General features: G+C 24.6%; 1 protein-coding gene across 2 annotated transcripts in view; it reads left to right on the top strand.

The window, feature by feature from the left end:
• LOC112682387 (protein roadkill) overlaps window positions 1–20,232 on the top strand; it is a 49,710-nt gene that overhangs the window by 9,372 nt on the left and 20,106 nt on the right. Inside the window, exon 3 of one of the 2 annotated variants that reach the window (XM_025552965.1) lies at window positions 12,069–12,112. The exons of the other annotated variant lie outside the window; for it this stretch is intronic. Coding sequence (XP_025408750.1) covers window positions 12,108–12,112 — 5 coding nt within the window. The 5' untranslated portion in view covers window positions 12,069–12,107. The remainder of the gene's footprint in view (window positions 1–12,068; window positions 12,113–20,232) is intronic. 2 annotated transcript variants of the gene reach the window in all.

A 20,232-nucleotide genomic window follows, 5' to 3' on the forward strand; every position in this document is an offset into this window, starting at 1 on the left:
TATATATAAGCTATTTGTTTATTTATTTATATATTAAGTTATTAATTTTGTATTTTAATATTTAGCTATAAATTTAATTTGGAAATATTTTAGACACAACTCTTTATTGAGCACTAATCTGCCCGTAATTTACTTTGAACTATTATAAGTAGCTTTCATTTAGTAATTTATTACGTTGTACTTATAAAATAATTTTTGAAAATTAAATTGATAGGTTATTATAATTTTATTGATACAATAATTTTATATCTTTTATTTGATGTATATTTGTTAGTATTTTAAGTATTTATCATTGTAATTTCAAACAATTTTTCATGTATGTACAATTTAAGCCTCCAGTTTTATATTTAGCAGAATATTTGTTTATAATTTATTCCTTTGGCAAACATTTGTTGTAAGCATTTGAGTATATTGTCTATAGAATCAGACGGTCTAATTAAATTTATTTAAAAATATAAATTCCTTGATATTTGGGTTGAAAAAAATAATTACTGGTTCACTAAAAATAAAAAAAAATATATTTTAATTCAAAATAAGTAAAAATTAGAAAGAGAGAAAAATTTGTTATTTATAACGTATTCTAAAAATAGACGTATGAGTAAAATATTACCTTGTTATGTGTACATGTTTCAAGCTTTAAGTATATTTTATCTACTTATTATTTCTGATTACATAATCGAAAATTATAAGTATATAAGTATAAGACGAGTTTAATTAAAGAAGAAAAAAGAAGATCACTTTATTATTATTAAATTATTTAATTTTTATCGATAATACATTGTTTATAACATGAATTACCAGTATTTTTACAAAATAATAAACCACAATGGAAATTTGAGATCTAGGACATTTTAGTCGCTATAGATTGACTTAAGTGGATTATTCCGTTTTATACTTTCTATCCTGAATAATAACTGTAGCAAAATGAAACGATTTCAAGAGGTCAAACAGTCAATAGTGGGCGTTAATAGAACTATATGTACGTTACAGTTTCAGGTCAATATGATGGAATGGATAATGTAAATAAGATCGCCTGTAAATGTGGCTTCACCATTGTTAAATAAATACCTCAGAGGCCCCAGAAACGCTATTGTAATTTGGTCTAAGTACAACATTTTCAATTTGGTTATTATTTTAAGATCCATGTACTTATCTACTTACTATTATAAATTTTTTTTTAAATTTAGCGTTTAAAATTCAATTACGTAGTAAATCGTCAAGTATTATGTGTTATTTCTAATTTTAAACTGTTGATTAATGATACTCGTACGTTTGTACAAATTAAAATTAATTTAGACAATTTTGCATTTGAGTATTAGTTTTAGTAGTACTTGCCTGAAAATGTAATTAAAAGTAAACTTAGGATAGTTATAAAATGAATGTCATAAAAAATTACTGAATTAAAAAGGTAAAATTCGTAAAATAGATAAATAGTATAACTTATAAGCTATAATTAATAAAAAAAATATATATAAAACAATTAAGCTTTATTTATATAAAACGAAAATCGATAAAGTAAAAAAAAAATTATCACATCTTTACATCTTTTTAATTTTGTAAACCCTAATTTTTTTTTGTTATCGATTACACGGACAACATAGGGATTTAGACGTTTTATATTTTCTACCTAATATCTATTATTATTATCTATTATTTTTTATATCTATTATTTTTGATACGATAAAGATTTAGAAAACTTATTTAAATTCGACATTAGGTCTATTTGTGAATAATTTTTAATTTTTCCTAGTAAGTACTAAAGAAGTTGATTTAGTCAGTTTTTAAATTTAAATTGATTTTAATGAGGTTTATAGAAATAACATTTTAAATTAGAGAAATCGTTTTCAAGTAGATTTATGGCAAGTCGAATCCGTTTTCAAAATTCTCATCGTATTAAAAGATCGTTCGGTACGTTGAAATAATAAGACTTATGAATTCCTTTGTTGCGTGTGTGATAAAGAGAGATAAAAAATTACATTTGAGTAGTGAAAATGAAACTTCATGTGTTAATTAATCTACCTTGATTATATTATTTATTCATATAGGATCAAATTTTTTTTTTAAAATATATTAATTTTTGAAATTCTTATATGTTTAGAAATATAATTTTTATTTGTAGTTGCAATTAATTTACTCGTGACAAAATAGATTAATTAAATCATTATATGTTATATATATGCTGTATATGTTGAACATATTACATTATTTTTAATAAATGTCAAATTAAACCTTGTTGCGACACGATACCTTTGCTATCATAGGTCACAGACCAATACTAGGGCAAGTAGATATCTATGAGTTACTGTGATTAACCTAATTTTTCTACCATAACCTAAACGCTTGACTTTTTTCTATATTCACTGGCTTTAATATATATTCAATTATAGCATTAGCATTTTTGCATGTAATTTATGATATCCTAATTGTATCTGAGTGTGTACATTTTATGTCGTAACAACTAATTTTAGGGCAAATTAACAAATTATTTTGATGTTTCATTTGAGTAACAGAATAATATTATATGTTAGTACTTGTTATTTTGTTCAATAGATTTTTGTGACATACTTTCTATATTTTGGCTGATTATTATTGACTGAATCATGAATTCGTGATTCTAATGAATGTTTTCAATCAGAAACATAGTACTAGTTAAATAGAGATAAATTTTATTTTTATTTAAATATCTTTATACAAATTTCGTAGTATAAAGAACTGATATAAATTTAATATAACGCATATATTTAACATGTTAGCATTTATCTTTTTTTTTTTTGTATTGTGTATATAATTTTCATATAAATAAGAAAAGTTTTTATGTAGAACTATAATTATATATTATAAATACATGAACTAAAATTATTATTTTAAGCGATATATATCGCCCGATCACCATTATGTTAATAAATTAATAAATACAGTGACACAGTTATGTTACACGAATAAGATTTTGCTATTACATTCTTTAGCTTTATTCGCCCTCAGATTTTAATTTAGGCAAGTTTTTAACGAAATTTCGAGTATCTATACTTAGAACTACAATTTTTATTATAATTCTTAAAATTTAAAACAACCTTCATTAAGCTAAAGGAATATATTAGTAAAATGAAGTTCTTCAAAATTTTATAAAATAATAAAACTATTACTATAACATTACATAAATGAAATATAGTGTTTAAATATTTTTGATTCAACTTACTAGTCTTAAATATTTTGATATTAAAAACCCGGGATTTTTTATTATTAAATAATTTTATTATTAAAACCTTCTGTTATTAATAGTTTTTGGTAATATATTTTTGATTTGTATAAAATCATTTGTTCTATTATTATTATTATATTTAGAACAAAGTTTTTTGAATAATTATTTCAGTACCCCTAGTCATAGTAAATATTTCTTTTACTTCCAATTTTTATTGTATACCTTCTACTTCACAATAAAGTGTTCCATACCTTAAACTAATACCTGCACCGGGTTTAATATAATAATAAATTATTTAACTCCTTGTCATGCTTTAGTAAAGATAATTTTTAAATTATTTGTTCGTGGTTGAAACACCATATCTGTATACTAGCATGAAAATGAGGTAGGGACCTCTAATTTAGTGTATACATATTAGATAAAAATAATGTCATGGATTTATGGGTGTGAGTGGTACATTGTTACAAGGAGGACGTACGTAATGAAACTTTAGAAGATCAAATAACAGTCGTTGTGTTAGGCAACGTTCACTGAATATTTAAAAATAATTACCTTTAAAATATTCTATTTTAAAACTAATAACTATGACATAATATTATGTATTAGAACATTTATTAAGTTTATTATGGTAAATTATATAACATGACGAATTTATAAAATATTGAACACTTCTTTTTAATTAATTTTTGAAATTGGCAATGGAAATAATTTTTTTATTATTGGCAGTAATATTATTATTTATTGGTTATTGTTATTGTTAATTACAATCAATTAATCAATTCTATAAATATTATTATTAATATATAATTTAATGTTTTAATCTAGATTTAAATTAATAGGTTTTGTGATAATAATATATTATACAAGATATTGAATGAAGATTCTTTACTTGAAATCTGTGAGAATAATAAAAAAGACATATTACTATTATAATTTTATAAATCATTATAATTTAGTATATATTGGTTATGAGAGTTGTAAAACAATCAATTGAAAAAATCGTTTTCAATATTTCTACTATAATTTATATTTTGTGAGTATAGAGTAATTTATACTATCTAAAATGTTATTATAAATATTTTCTTGTAATTGGTATTCGTTAAATACATCCAAATAACATCTTTTTAATTTATAAAAGTGTAAATAATAACATTTCACTACCTTCTATAGATTTCTCTAAATAATGAAACTTGTGCACGTTATGTAACTAAGAAGAGAGATGGAAATAAATCGAATTGTAGGGGCTTGACCGAAATGACGGTAAAGCGACAGGCGCGTGAAATTTGGAACGAATTGAACCCCAGTGTTTTGCACAACGCTCGACCTCCCTACTCACCAACATTCGTTGACCGCATTTCTCTTAGAAAGTATTTTACATGTCGCGTTTATTTGCCCTCTTATCAAACAGTTAACCTCTCTCTGAATCAAATGTACATATATGTATTTGTGTAATGTGTTTGCGTAGGGAATAAAAGTATTTGGATATAGTTATGTATAAGGTTTTAAGGGAATTAATGTGAATTAATTTATAAGTCATCAATTTATTAATTTTTTTAAATGCCTTTTTAGTTATTCCTTTTTACCTGTTATTTAACAAAAAATTACTTATTACTAATAATACTTAATAGACATGGAATTTTTTAATGAAATGTAATTTATATGTTTACATATTTTCAGTTGTTATTAATCGTTTTAATTCAAGATATGAGATATTTGTCATTTTATTCTAATAGTTTTACTTAAAAATTGTCAGTTTTATTGTAGTCTTATTTTTTCTAGAAATTGAGATATTCAATTCACGTATTTTTAGAGGTATTGATCTTACCTTAAGTTAAGTAATACTATGAATGAAAAATAAATTATTTGAATAAATCGTAAATAACACTACTTAGTCCATTGGAAAATGTAGAATAATGGGGCCCCGTTTAGAGTATTTGTGTCGGGTCGACCAGGTGCTCTACCATAAGTCAATGATGACCTCGTTCTCGAAACCGGTGTTAACTAGGTCTGTCTTTCTGTCCCGACACCCACAGCCCTTTTACTTTATCTGCATCCATTGTGCCCCATAAACATCTAAACGGTTTTAAAATAAACCAAATTAATATACGCGTGTTAATGGATAGTAATAACATCTTGTTATATAAAGACAATTCAAAAAACTATTGTAAAATAACTTTCTTATTACTTTGGTTAAAATGTAAAATAACATTTTTAAAAAAAAGTGTTCGGTATCACAAAGCGGTTTCGTAATAGTAATAATAGTTAAAAAAGAATTAGACTATATATATATTCCCTATAATTGCGTATTTATTATTATTGCATGCCAGTCATTAATCGAACAAATAATTCGTAATTATTTCGAAGACGTATTAGAGGTATAGACTATTATTTCCTCAATCAAAAATTAAAGAAAGAAATAAAAAAAATATCTAATTATTAATTTAAAACTTCTTGGTATCATTTTTACCTACAAATAATACTGTTTATCTGTGAAACATCAGTCCGAAATCAAAAAGGTTAATAAAATCAATATTTTGTTTGCTACATTATTTTAATCAAGTATAATTTTTCATGGACATATCTATAAATTAATGACAATTCGATTGTTAACTAAATTATTATGTAAATAATAAATTTCCTGTTTGTATATTGGATGATTAGTTTTTCATAGACTTTCAAAAAATAATTGGAGAAACGCATGGTTAATTTTTTTTTACATACATCTGTCTTTAAACATAACCGTTATATCTGCAGACGTATTAACAACTGCTATAAGTAATAAAACTATCCATACATGTTTTTTTACTTCGTTGTCCTTAAGACAACAAAGAGCAGACGGCCGTTGTGTATGACTGGACCCTAATAATGTGCCGAGGTCGTACGGGTCTGAGCAGCTGCTATAAAGAAGGTTTCAGACGATCTAAATCATCCATTTTTTAAAGAGGTACTATAATAACCTTTGAGAAAAGGGTTATTTACTTAATATATCGTATACAATTATTCAAACTTCTTTTTTTCATAACATAATTTATAAAATAATATTTTGCAATCATACATAATTATAATAAAAAATATACATGATGTTTATTCATTTTTCCCTCCTGAAAATTAGGTAATATCCAATACCAATTTAGTAAAATTAGATTTGTTTTCTTGTAATATAAGTAATATTAAGTCAACGTTAAATGTGTAATTGTTATATTTATCACTATTTTAATACCTATGTTATAACTTAAATTTATTTTCTGTTCAATTTATTGTTACTAAAATTATAAGTTTTATAAATTTAAGTACTGCATTTGTATTATGTATTTGGATTTATGTCCATAATAAATAAATCTAATGTTTAAAAATTAACTTTGCTAATTTTTTAGTTGATTTTATCATACAAATATAAACATTTTATCTAAAGTATTTTAAATCGATTAATTATAATTTACATAATTGTTAATAAAACAATGAAATAAAAATAAATAATAAATGAATGATTTATACTCGTAAATTAGTGTATAAATAAATAAATGCTTAGCCTGGAGTATTATCATATTTGTAAATATATATTTTTTTATATTTATATTCACAGATATATTAATACTCCAAGCTAAGTATTTATTTATTATTAAATATAAACTATTTGTTTATTTACTGAAATAATTTAATAAAATATATATCAAAATTACTAGGCTATGGGTTTTTACACATTTTATATAGAATATAGTATTATGTATAATATTAGTAGTTTTTCATTATACAGTTATATTATTTTGAAATACTCATTTCGGATATAACCAATTTAAAAATGTAAGACTAATGTAAACAATTTTTACAATTTTAAAATTATAATATAATCAATAATCATCTTCTTTCCAGCTAGATTTAATATATGACTGAGTAAGTATATAATATAGAATAGTTAAATACCATTTTGCTATTTTTATATTATGAATTGTATTTTTAATTATTTAAAAATATATGAAAAATATGTGTGATTGTAAACTGGTGCCGGAGGTAGTATCTATATACTAGAACTTCGCGTTTATTGTAAGGAATGCTAACTCATAGAGGCCATAGTATCTTTAACCAGATCAAAAATAAGTGGCTTGAGGATCTTCGTACATGTGGATGCACTAGAAAAAGAGAGGGAAAGAGATGGATCGATAGACGCATGAGAGTTAAAGTGAATCTGTTATTTTTCCCCTTCGACTATCGCGTTTAAATTACTGGTTTGGTCTAATGTACAATGAGAATAACTTATAAACGCTAAATACAAGGCTAACAACGAAGACGATCGAACTTTACAAGGACTTAATCCCGTGAACAACACGTGGCGAGAAAGGAACACGTGGCGTTAACTTCATTGAATAGTTACAATTCAATAGAATAGAATCTATATTTTTGTAAATTTAAAAGATTTTACGAGTATATTTTTTTAGTATTAGCTATGTTTTTTTTATTCTCTCTAACATTATATATTAATTTTGGAATTTCAAATTAAGTAATGATTTATGATCGTATGCATTTTGGTATTTAATAGTTTTACTTACGATAAAATATACCGATACAATAAAAATATCTATTCATTTTATTATAAGTTGAGTATTTATTTAGACGATTTTTAATTATTATTAAAATTACAAGTAAAAAATATTGATGAAAGAGTTTGGAAATATAAAATAATAATAGTACTTACGTATATCTAAGTTTATAGATTCCAAAAATTTGAAAAATATTGATCAAAATACAATATTTTAGAATTAGAAATTATCCACTAGGTCATAGTGTACGTTTACCTACTTATGCTCTAACAGAGTTGTTACGAAAGTTGGCCAATGAAATTTAATTGCAAGGACTGTTTATCATGATTAATTATATTTTAAATACAATTATGTATGCAAAAATTTTTGCATTTTTATTTGGTTTGTAACAACAATTATTAAAATTGAAGTGACAATAAATTCAATATTTTATTTATTTAGTTGTTTATGCATTAAATTTATTATTAAAATTGAGATTAAGGTTTTATATTAATTTTATAGTATATTAAATGTTTATTATAAAACACATTTAATATTAATTTATTTATGGTTAATCAATAATAGGTTATATTATAGTAATAATAGTTGTATTTAATTTAAAAAAACAATTATATATTTATAATATTTATAGTTTTGAATTAATTTAACTTTTAAGATGTATATCAAAAATAGAATAATACAAATAATTTATAATAATTCCATTTAGGTTTTTTTTTTTTGGAACATTTTCAATCCACATAAAATCCTTGCGTTTTTATTCGTATTTTCGTTATAAATTGAAACCAGTATAAATGTACAATATAATATGTATTGTAAATTTGAATTTTTTTTTTTTTGAGTAATTACTAAAATTACTTGTATTTTTTTTTATTTTTTTTTATTTTTAGCGTTTTACAAGCCTGAAGGCCTTTTGCCGCTTTTACCACGTTTCACCACAGTTCCCGATCATCCGCATCCTCAATTTTTGTTGTTCCCAAGCTTTCCAGATTTTTATTTTCTCTATCAAGCCATCGCTGACGGGACCTTACTCTTGGCCTCTTGCCGCTGGGATTACATTATGAATTAGCTCCTTTGCCCTTAAAAATTACTTGTATATCAAATAAAAATAATTGAAAAGGAAATCGAAGTTCCAAATTCGTTACTAATATATGTACCGACAGGTAGAATAATTTTAGAATTTAAATTTAAGAATTACTATAATATCATTGATAAATCAAGTCGATATTATTTTTACCCATGACATATATTATACGTATATCATAAGCAATATTTTATATACTATGTAAATTATTGATATAGGTGATACGGTTGTCTAGAAAACTTAAATATTTTAATTTTGATGTAATATTTTGTTATCTATATAAATATTTCATTTTTATTAAGTTTTGGGGAGGGAAAGGCTTTATGTTTTTGTCTTAAATTTTGTGAAAGCTGAGTCTGTTAACGGGAACTTTCGAAATTTAAAGAAAGGTAGCCAGGGCAGATGTTACGAAATACCCGGCAGTACACCAAACCGTCACCACCACCGACGCCCGATGTATTCACCAGAGAGAGTTCTAATGTACACGTTACCCAGCATCTAGGTTAGAATAATGCGGTTAAACTTCCGCCTCCAACTCTGCCGAACTAAATCGCAACAATAGACGAAAATAAATAATAGCGGTTCGTGCATTATTTGAGCAGAACATGATTTTCACATTGTTTTGTCGTACTCATTTTTATGCTTATATTTAGTAAACTATACTTACACCTACTTCTTTCAAACTTTTTATCATTTTTGTACATCTATAAATTTAAATGCCATTCAGTTTTTCGTATTAAATAGATTTTTTTTAAAATTAATGTAGTTACAAATTATATAATTTGCAGTTTGTATTTCCTGGTAAAACACTGAAACATTTATCAAATAATGAATCATTTTGAATAATGATATATTAATTTGATTGGCATGTTTGGGCTAAATTAATAGTTATAACTTCTATCGACCAAATTTTTAGTATTAAATTACTTTAAATTCAAACTTGATGAAATACAATTATTTTTATTTATTAATTAGTTCTCATATTTCTACTAAATATTTAGTTGGTCGCTATATGTATTTCGTTAAATATGGGTCATTTGTTATGTAATATTATAACTAAAATATTGATATCTTTATGATTTTACATTTGATCATAAGTAAGTAAGATAAAGATTTTCAAGATTTTTTTTTAATAAACTATGTATGTTAATACATTTCATTGTGATAATTATTATGGGTCTGTAGAAATGTAGATTAACATATGTTAAATAAAATAAAATAAAAAAATAAATAAAATAAAATAATATAAATATAGATAAACATATATTTATATTAGTTTTAATAACGGTATATTGTATTTTTTGTTTTCGATATTGACTCACATTTTAACTTGTTAATAAAATAGATAATATTTAACAAACTTATATGAACAGAAACTTATGTATTAACAAGTTCTTCAAAACGCCCACCATATTTTAAGTAATCTGAAAGCGTTTGGGTGAATGGGAAAGTCGAGAAAACGTCCGATTTCTACAGGCAGCTTCATTTCTAGCGTCATTATCGTAACACTATGGTACATTTCTCTGTAAAATATATGTATGAAACTCTCACCAACTATCATTGTTGTACAACATATATATATATATATATTCTTCCATTAGAAAGCATTGATCCAAAATCATATATTGGCTTTCTGATAAGATATTGACTATTTATTTTATTTAATTTTAGTTATTCAATTATTTTACGAAGCTTTATGAATATTATATTATATTGAGGTAATTTATAAGTAATCAAAAATGTGTGTATTAGAATTGGTTCAGTAGTAATTGTGATCACTTGATTTGAGGGTATTTTTTTAATCTTTGTAACATTAAAACTTTTAATAATCTCGCAATTTTTAATGGATTTGAACCAATAGTCCTTGAAAAATGTTTATAATCAATTGTGTACACAGGCAATAACAATTTACAAAATTAAAATCGCTAAAAATTGAACTAAATAATAAATTTAATTGTATCTAGTATATTTTATTTATTATTAATGTTGACTATTTCATATTTACGATAAACTTAAATTAAATTACGAAAAATAAATATATTGTTATATAGGTACTTATTTTTTATTCTTCAGATGTATTTATGTATAATTTTTATTATATTTTTAGGATATATTACTGTATTATGCGTTAAAAACTTCGAATTCAGTAATCATCTATATTATAAAAAACTTTATAAAAAAAAAAAAATTGATTTTAACTCACTTTCATTTATAATATGAAATAAATATTAATGTATTTATTAATGACTAACTCCGTTTAAATAACAACTATATATTTCTTGAGTAATATGTTATTTTATTTAGATCTTTTAGAATCTTTGAAGAAGAAATAATTTAATATTTTGACTTCTTAAAAATATAGTATACCCTACGCACTTAAAAGTATGATACACATTAATCAATTAAATATTGTATGTTTGTAGGATACATAAAATAATATTTTTAAACCATCATATATATTTACATCGTTACAATTCATTTGTTGTAGTTTAACAATTAACGGTTTTAAAATAATTTCGTTGTGAAACTACATTTAGAATATCTATACTTATTGTACCAAAGTCATCTTGATTTACACTCGGGATATTGGTCACCTTCGTATTTATAGCCCTGAGAAAACCAATCTGAAAATAAATTTATGTAAAGTATTGTGATATTAGTATAGTGTACATATATCAATGGAAAGTGTTAGGTTGGCCCCGTAGTTGCAGGAAGGAAACACCTTCAACCTTCATATTTTCAACTCTTCCTCAGTTTGGAGGTCTCTTTGGTTTTCTGTGTTTATTAAAGCATGATAAATCTCTCTAGGTCACTTTCTAAGTATCCAAAATAATATAAATACATCTTAAACATTAACATAAATTGAAATGTACAATTTCTTATAAAAATGTTCAGTATTTAAATGAAAAGATATATTCCAACTTAAATAACTATTTTGTGTATTTTTTATACTAGAAAAATCTGTTTTATCGATTTTGAACGTATATCAAATATGTTATACTTAAAATTTAACAAACATGCTGAATTATCGCATATGTTACATTTGCAGCTATAAAATATTACGTTTGTAGGAAACCTTGACCTAGTTACTAAATTTTAATTTGGACCACATGTGTTCCATTTTTTTTAATGGTAAACTAAAAAATTAAAGATTTTTAAACTTTTTATGAATAATATGTATGTATGTATTTATAATATATATCAAATATAAGTTTCAACTTATTGATTAATGTTAGTGTTTTATTTTTTACAGAATACTACTAGATTTTGATTTGACATTTATCTTCCCGTCATGTCGTAAGTCGTTTTATTAAATTTTATTTAACATACATTTTAATAATAAATTTAATAAAACATTTTATAATGCACTCCAGAACACTTGAATTTTTAAGATATTTGTGCTCATGTATATAAACAAACTAATACATTAACTTAAATTTAAAAATTTACCAACATTATGAAAATTACTAGTTAAATTGTCTTTATTTTTTAACCTAATTTTTTGTTGCTAAACAATGCTATGTTTCTGGTTTGGGTAGTAATATAGTTGATTTAACATTAGCACGCGTAACCGTTGTTACGTAAGTACTCGTGAAATTGTGTCGATCTCTTTTGGTGAAAGAGACAGGTGAAAGAGGTCTGAAGTTTTTCTTTGCATTTTTTTAGTTCTTGTGTACTTTCACAGGGTGCTCAAATAATAGTTAATTTTTCGGGCTTGATAATATTAAAATCATTTATGAGCGTTTAAATAATTATTTATAAATTAATTAAAACTTGGTATAAAATAAATTGTATAATAATCTAAATTAATCATTGAGGCTAATTGATTAACCAACTACATACTACGCAATGAATTATTTAATGTTACAGATAACATATTTTCAAAAATATTATCCTTCACTCTATGCATCTTTGCTATTATTATAAGTCATAAAAATTAACTATGAATCATTAAAAATAAAAATGATAAAGAGCCTGTTATACAGACGTGCCAAGGACTCCACATATCGGTAGAAGAGTTGACGTTTCTGACATCATATCAGGGCCAGATTGATAAAATACATAAAAAAAACGATATAACTTGGTATTACCATAACAAAGTTTAATATCATATAGTTGGGAGTTTTATGTGAAAAATTGTTCTATGTTTGGACATAATCCATTATATTGACGTATATTATTGTAATATATATTCTTGTGAATAATGATTGCTGTATTATGGGCAAAAAATGTGAAGCAAAGGACTTGTCGATATGCTGCCTAGGCCGGTGTATATTAAAGTTGAATTAATAATTTAAAACCGATATTTTGGATAAAAGTACCTATTAAAAATAAAATTTTTTATCAAGCGAAGGCTAAGGCTATATTTATTTTCATGGGCTTATAATATTTAACTTTTATTTTAAAATAATTTCAGCGTGTCATTTACAAAAATAACTTCCCCAAAACATATGCCTTGTAGAAATGTTGTATGCCATTTATTTGGTTATGATAATCGTTATTAGTTTATGATCATAAACTTCTCTTTAAGTTTTATCTGTCCCTATAATATTATTATTATTTATTAATGATGAATTTGGACATATTACTGTATTTGTTAAAGGTATAACAAATATGTTTCCTGTTTTAAAAGTATTTTTGATGATTACTTTTTTATATTAATACACTCAGAATTAAATTATTTAAAAATTATAAATTTTTCTCTATTCAAGACGTGATAGGTCGATGATAAATTATTGCAGGAGGTTAACGTTATGGCTGGCAGCTGCGTTAAAATTAGCAGGTCCGGAATCAACCGATGGTGATCTGTGCCACTGCCCGTTCTAACCTAGAATTCTATATATCATTGTTTAAATATACGATGATTTGTGCAAAACGTCCTCGTTTAATAGTAGCCGGGTTACCATGATGAAAAGATGTCCGACTTAGACGTTTTTCGTAAAGAAGTCAGAAGTGACAAATAACATATTTTATTTAAAAACTTGCCCCCATAAATAGATATAACCTTTTAAACGATATAATTTAAAATTAAAAACTTTTACTTCATGTATGTCAATACAATTTTATTGGCTTATTTTTGAAAATTATTTCAGATCTAAAAATTCTTAATATTCGTAAAAAATATATCAGAAGTATAAATTAATCATATAATATAATAAAAAAAGAAAACGGTTTGCTGTATTAAAATATATAGTTTAATTAGTTGGTTATATTAATCGAATTCATTAATAATTTTGCTATGTAAACTATAAAATAAATTTAAGTACCATTAACCAGCGATTCTTAAACTGTAAGGCGCGCCTCCCTTAGGAGGCTCAAGCACTTATTAGGGGAGCCGTAAAGAAAATATTTATATTGTATATTGCACTATCATTTGTTTATTTTTCGATCAATAATTATTTAATTATATTTAAATAAAAAAATTCTTATCTTATTGGAAGACGTGATTAATTTATTTTTATTTTGGGGATGCGTGACCCAAACAATTTGGGAACTACTGCCATAAATCTTTAAATTCATACAATTATTATGGGTCCTCGCTACAGCCGTCAATTTTAGCTCAAACGACCTTAAGTTTCGACAACATTGTCCGATTTTCATTCTGAAAAAATAAATTTAATTCAACAGAAAATTATCAATAAATCGTACGAAACACTTTGAAAGAATTAATTCTTATATTATTGTAAACTGTAATTAAAAACTTGAAAATACGAGTTATTTCAAATCATAATTAAAATTAAAATTAAAAACAAAAAGTGTTCCGTACGATATACAGGTATTTTTATGCTGAATTCAAATATATATACTATCAAAAGTAGACAAAATTAACTAACTTTAATTTTAAAAATTCAAATATACCTACAAAAGTAAAAAATGTATTAAATGCACTAAAATTGTTAAAAATTGTTGTTACAATCGAAAACTATTTAAAAATGCAAAATATGCAAAATAAAATTTATATCATTGCATTCTATGTGGCACAAGTCAAATTTCTATAAAAATGAGCCTTGAATATAAGCATTAAATAAAAAGATGCAAATGCATCAAGTTCCGGACCCTAGTAATTACTATTATAATATAGAAAAAAAATTTAATTTTTATTTTTTCAATTAATATCAAAATAAATTAATAAATTAATATGTTTACTAGTAGGTATAAATCAATATCCTATCATTCCCCCGATTTCATATAATCGTAATAATATTATATATAATAGTAACTTTAGTTAAAAATAGTAATTTTTTACAAAATAATACAATATACAAAACATTTTATTTAGGCTGTCATAATAGATTATAGAACTAAAAATTTATTATATCTTGGGATTGTAAATAAATACTATTCAACTTATACAAGTAGTATTGAACCTTCTCCTCATAAATTCTCAAGTAAATGGCCAGTGACTAGTAGCTCATCGAAAATGGAAATCTCCATAATAGTTGAAGGATTTAAAAAGCGAAGAAATGTACGGGTTACGGTACCATAAACTAATAGCAGACGGTGACAGTAGAGTATATCAAAAAATATTTTTTTAAATTTTTTTCAAAAAGACATTTACAATCTGTATACATAAGAAAACAATAAGTAAATATGATGACAATATTACTAGACATGACAAGCGTGAGGGAATGGTGCTTAATGAAAAAATCTTAGAGTCAAGATCTTATAAAAATATAACGGTGGAAAAAGTTTAGTCCAGAAACTACTTGCTTCGGAATTTATATAATAAATTAAAGGATATTTCAACAAAAAGATCAGCTGGTAAATTAAAACACAGAAAATTACTAATTAATAAAATATTACGTATCAAAAAAGGTATTTACTGTGCAATGAATTATAGAAAATCGAACGGGCATTCAGTCAGTGATTTAAGAAGTGATTTTATGAATACTATTAATCATGTCTTTTAGTAATTATGTCGCATATGCTGACTATTTTTGTGATAAAAAAAAATTAATTGATACGAATGATATTAAGAAAATAATATCCCAGGATTATGAATTTTATGAGATGATGAACAAAAATGTAATATTTACTGGTTGCGAAAATGTAGTTAAAAGTTTATTTTATACAACACAATTCACTGCTTCACAAATTGAATATGGTCGTGAGAATAAACCAGTAGTCTTTAGAAAATTGGAAAAATATTTAGGGAAAAAATTTAAACCTTGTGGATTATTTATTGATTCTAAAGATTTCTTCTTAGGCGCTATTTCAGATGGACTAATCGATAACGACTTAATCGTGGAAATGAAATACCCATTTTCTACGACTGAAGAAGGCATTTTAACAAAAAAAAAATACTTTTTGGCAACTTCAAAATAATGGGATAAATGGAGATTATAAAAAAAAACATAATTATAATTTTCAAGTGCAAGGGCAATTATATGTTACAAAATAAAGTATTGCATACTTTGCGTATGGAGCAAAAAAGGATTCAAAACTGAAAATTATGTATAAAGAATTATTTTGGCAACAATATATGTTGCCAAAATTAAATAATTTATTTTTCGATTGTTTATTGCCCGAAATTGTAGATCCGAGACACCATGGAAGTCCTATCGGAAATCCAGACTATATAATTTAAGCTCAAAAGAAATAAAATGCAGTATTAGTACTAGTATTATTAGTATTATTATCTACCAATATTATTGTTCATAAATTATAAATTACTAGTTTACTTCATTAAAAAAAATCTTGATAAAATATTTAAATTTAGGTATTTATTATGTATACTATTTCTATTACTAATAATACTAGTAACTACATTATAATAGAGAATAGTCCTAAACTATATTTTATTATTTTAATACTAATGCAATAATACGAACTATTTATGAAAATATATATAATATGTCAATATACCTATCTATATTATCTGCCAAACAAATAATAATAATAATAATCTAAAAATCTTCCTGATTTATATATTATTTATTTATATTATCTACTCAGTTAATATACATAAGTGTATTATTTCTCTTTGGTATTAAGTATTTTTATTTCATAAGAGTAAGCAAGTAAAACAATACGTGAGTATATTTTTATTTAATATTATAGTATAAATTAATTTCGTAACATTTTGTACTGCACTGATTGACGGTTATGCCGAGATTATACTATTGGTAGCATTAATTTTAGAAACACTGGACACCCTGTATGTTTAAACAAATTCTACTAAGCATAAACCTATGCAAATTCAAAAAAAGAAAATAATTTTGACGTATAGCAAATTGGTACCTACTTAACCTTTAAAATTGATTTTACACATTTTGATCGTTAAAGGTAAGAGGTTATACACACAAAGGCGACCATAGGAAAATTTTCAAGGGGGGACAACATTATTTATCAATCTATTCATAAATAGGAATGACCCACAATATAGGAAGGAGCTTTCATTTAACATTATACTTTTACATTATATATATATCAAACTGGAAGACTATAAAATAATAATTATTTAACCAATTTACCATAAAAGTAATTTATTCAAATTTTTATTCAATTATTAATATAAATTAGACCCTTAAAATATTAGTTATATTTATTAAAATATTAATTTACAAATATTATACAAATATTATGGTGGTGTACACACACACATATACATACCGTAATTCTGGAAATACACAATATTTTAAGAATTGATAATTATCCATAGAATAGAAAAGAACTAGCGGGGTATGGTCAAATTGCACTTGGGCTTAAAAAAATTAATGGTCGAACTGCACTCGGGTAAAAAGCAGGTAGTTGTTGAACTGCACTTGGGCTCAAAAAAGTATTTCAATAAAATTATCATGCATTTGAAAGGGTTAGATTTATTTTATTTAGTTAGATTTATTACCATTTAGTAATCATTAGTGTGTTTAAAAATCATTGTTTTATACATCACATTACAATATGTTAATTATATATATTTATATTATAATCGTTAGATTGTACATTATATTATATTATATTATACCTATTATTATTATTAGGTGTACATTTTTTTTTAATCGTCAAATTTATATATTGTCATTATAATTTTTTTTTGTCATTTTGATCATTTTTTGTAGTTATGACTAACTGTATTCAAACATTTTACCCTGGTAATACGCTTCTGAGTATGTATGTTATTATTATATAATATTATCTGTGTTATCTAAATGGTACGAACTAATATATAATGTTATTAAATAAGTACGCTGTAGCATTCTTCAACAGAAAGATTCATAATATTTTTAGAGGGTTTTCCAATATAACTTTTTTTGAACGAGTGCAGTTCGACCATTACCTTTTTTCAACCCAAGTGCAATTCAACCATTTATTTATAGGTAATAAGTGCAATTTAACTATCCCGAAAAAGTGTATAGTTATTTATAGCTGATAATCTAATTTTCCAAACTAAAGAAATAGATTTTTCATGAACAAATTATAGATTTTCATATATTAAATTAAATTTTTAAATTCTATTTAAATAAATACATTCTGATCATAGTAAACAATTTTCCAAGATTTTTGACATTTTCCAGGGGGACATGTCCCTCCCTTGCCTCCCCCCATATGGGCGTCCTTGTATACACAGTGTCGTCCCAAGGTTTTGCAAAGCTCTGGAAAATATTAGTAATACAATTTTTGAATATTCTTCATTATCATTTATTTATTTATTCATGCAATCATACTTACTAATACAATATGATTGTTAAAAAATTAAATGTTAACAATATACTATAATATTTGAACCACATAATAAAATATCGATTGTTATTATATTTAATTGAATTCGAAAAATAAGTAGGTATTTAGAAATATATACTTAAATATATACTATGCATAGATGCCATGTTGAGAATTTATTTCATACCGATTTTAAAGTAAATATTAATATTAATTCGTTATCAAGTACTTCAGGGGCCGGTTTCACCAACAAGAGTTAAAGTGCAAGTTACCAATAACTCAAGGTTAACTCAAAAAAATAATTTCACGACTTAGAGTTAAGGGGTAACATCAAGTTATCGAAAATCTTAACTCCCAGATTTTAACTCCTAATATTTTTGAGTGTTAAGAGATAACTCTTAGTTCAAACAACAATATTAAAACGTATTATCACTGTTAACATATTTTTTGCTTTCAAGAATGATTATTGTGTGTCGTATTTGAATATTTCGTTTTTGCATACAATTTTTCTGCCTGTGAAGATACTATTATAATGTATCGTAGAATATTATTTGAAGACGAGAGTGAGAGCGATAACGACGACATCATAATTGCGATGCAACGAAGACCGCGAATAATAATTTAAATAATAAAAATAATAATTTTTCATTACATTATATTGCTATTATACTTATTGAAACATTTTAAAATTTAATATGATAATTTTAATTTTAATTTTTTTGTAACCATTCAGACTCAATGTCCCCTATAGAGGACATACTCCTAAATTCGTCAAAATCTAAAAATAAATTTTTTTTAAAACATATTACTCTTATTATAGTCCATAGTAAAATAAATAAGCAATAAAATTTTTTTTATCTCTATAAGAAATTAATTTGGGTCTGAAAAGGTTAACGTTTTCAGCGTTATCAATTCAATGAGCGGTATTATCAATGCTATCAGTGGAAAATGAGAGGGAATCCTGGTTAATACCAGCAATTAATTAGCTAACCTGAGATTTACTAACTTCCACTTATAAACTGGTGGTGAAACTGAAATAATGATAACTTGGGGTTACTGATAAACTCAGAGTTAATCAATCTCAACTTTAACTCTTTAATGGTGAAACCGGCCCTAGGTGGTTTTAATTTTCTAACAATCATATTGTATACAATAATATATTTTCATATTTACTTAACATAAATTAAAATTATTCAATTATTATTATTATTTTCAGCCAAAATTCTATTAAATGGTTTTTATTTTTCTTGTAATATAATTTATACAAGTATGTATACATAATATAGAATATCATGCAAATGTATTTTAAAATGCGAGGCGCTGGGCAAGTGCCCCGTTTTGCCCTGCCCTCGGGACGGCACTGGTTATACACGACGCATCAGTGGTTCGGTGGCCGTTGACGGGATGAACTTTATATAACCCATGTAAGTAAATTTGAATAGGCTATACTCTATATAATTTATATGTATACCTATAATAATAATACTACACCTCTGTTTGACAAAATATCTGATAATTATTATGATTGTAATAAAACAACTAACTAATGAACTCAAAAATAATTCTACGAACCATTCGTATAACAGCGATTATAATAATAGCATGATTACGTCTACCAGCTCTGATGGTTTAGAAGGGAGCGTGGTACTCGTATTGAATTATACGCACACCAAAAATCATTTACAACTAACAAAAAAATCCTGGGCGGCTACAACGAGATTAGAAATTGCCTAAATGTTGTCCCTTAAATAATAGCT

The sequence above is a fragment of the Sipha flava genome, unplaced genomic scaffold, assembly GCF_003268045.1.
Source record: "Sipha flava isolate LNK unplaced genomic scaffold, YSA_version1 202_pilon_pilon, whole genome shotgun sequence".
Lineage (NCBI taxonomy): Eukaryota > Metazoa > Arthropoda > Insecta > Hemiptera > Aphididae > Sipha > Sipha flava.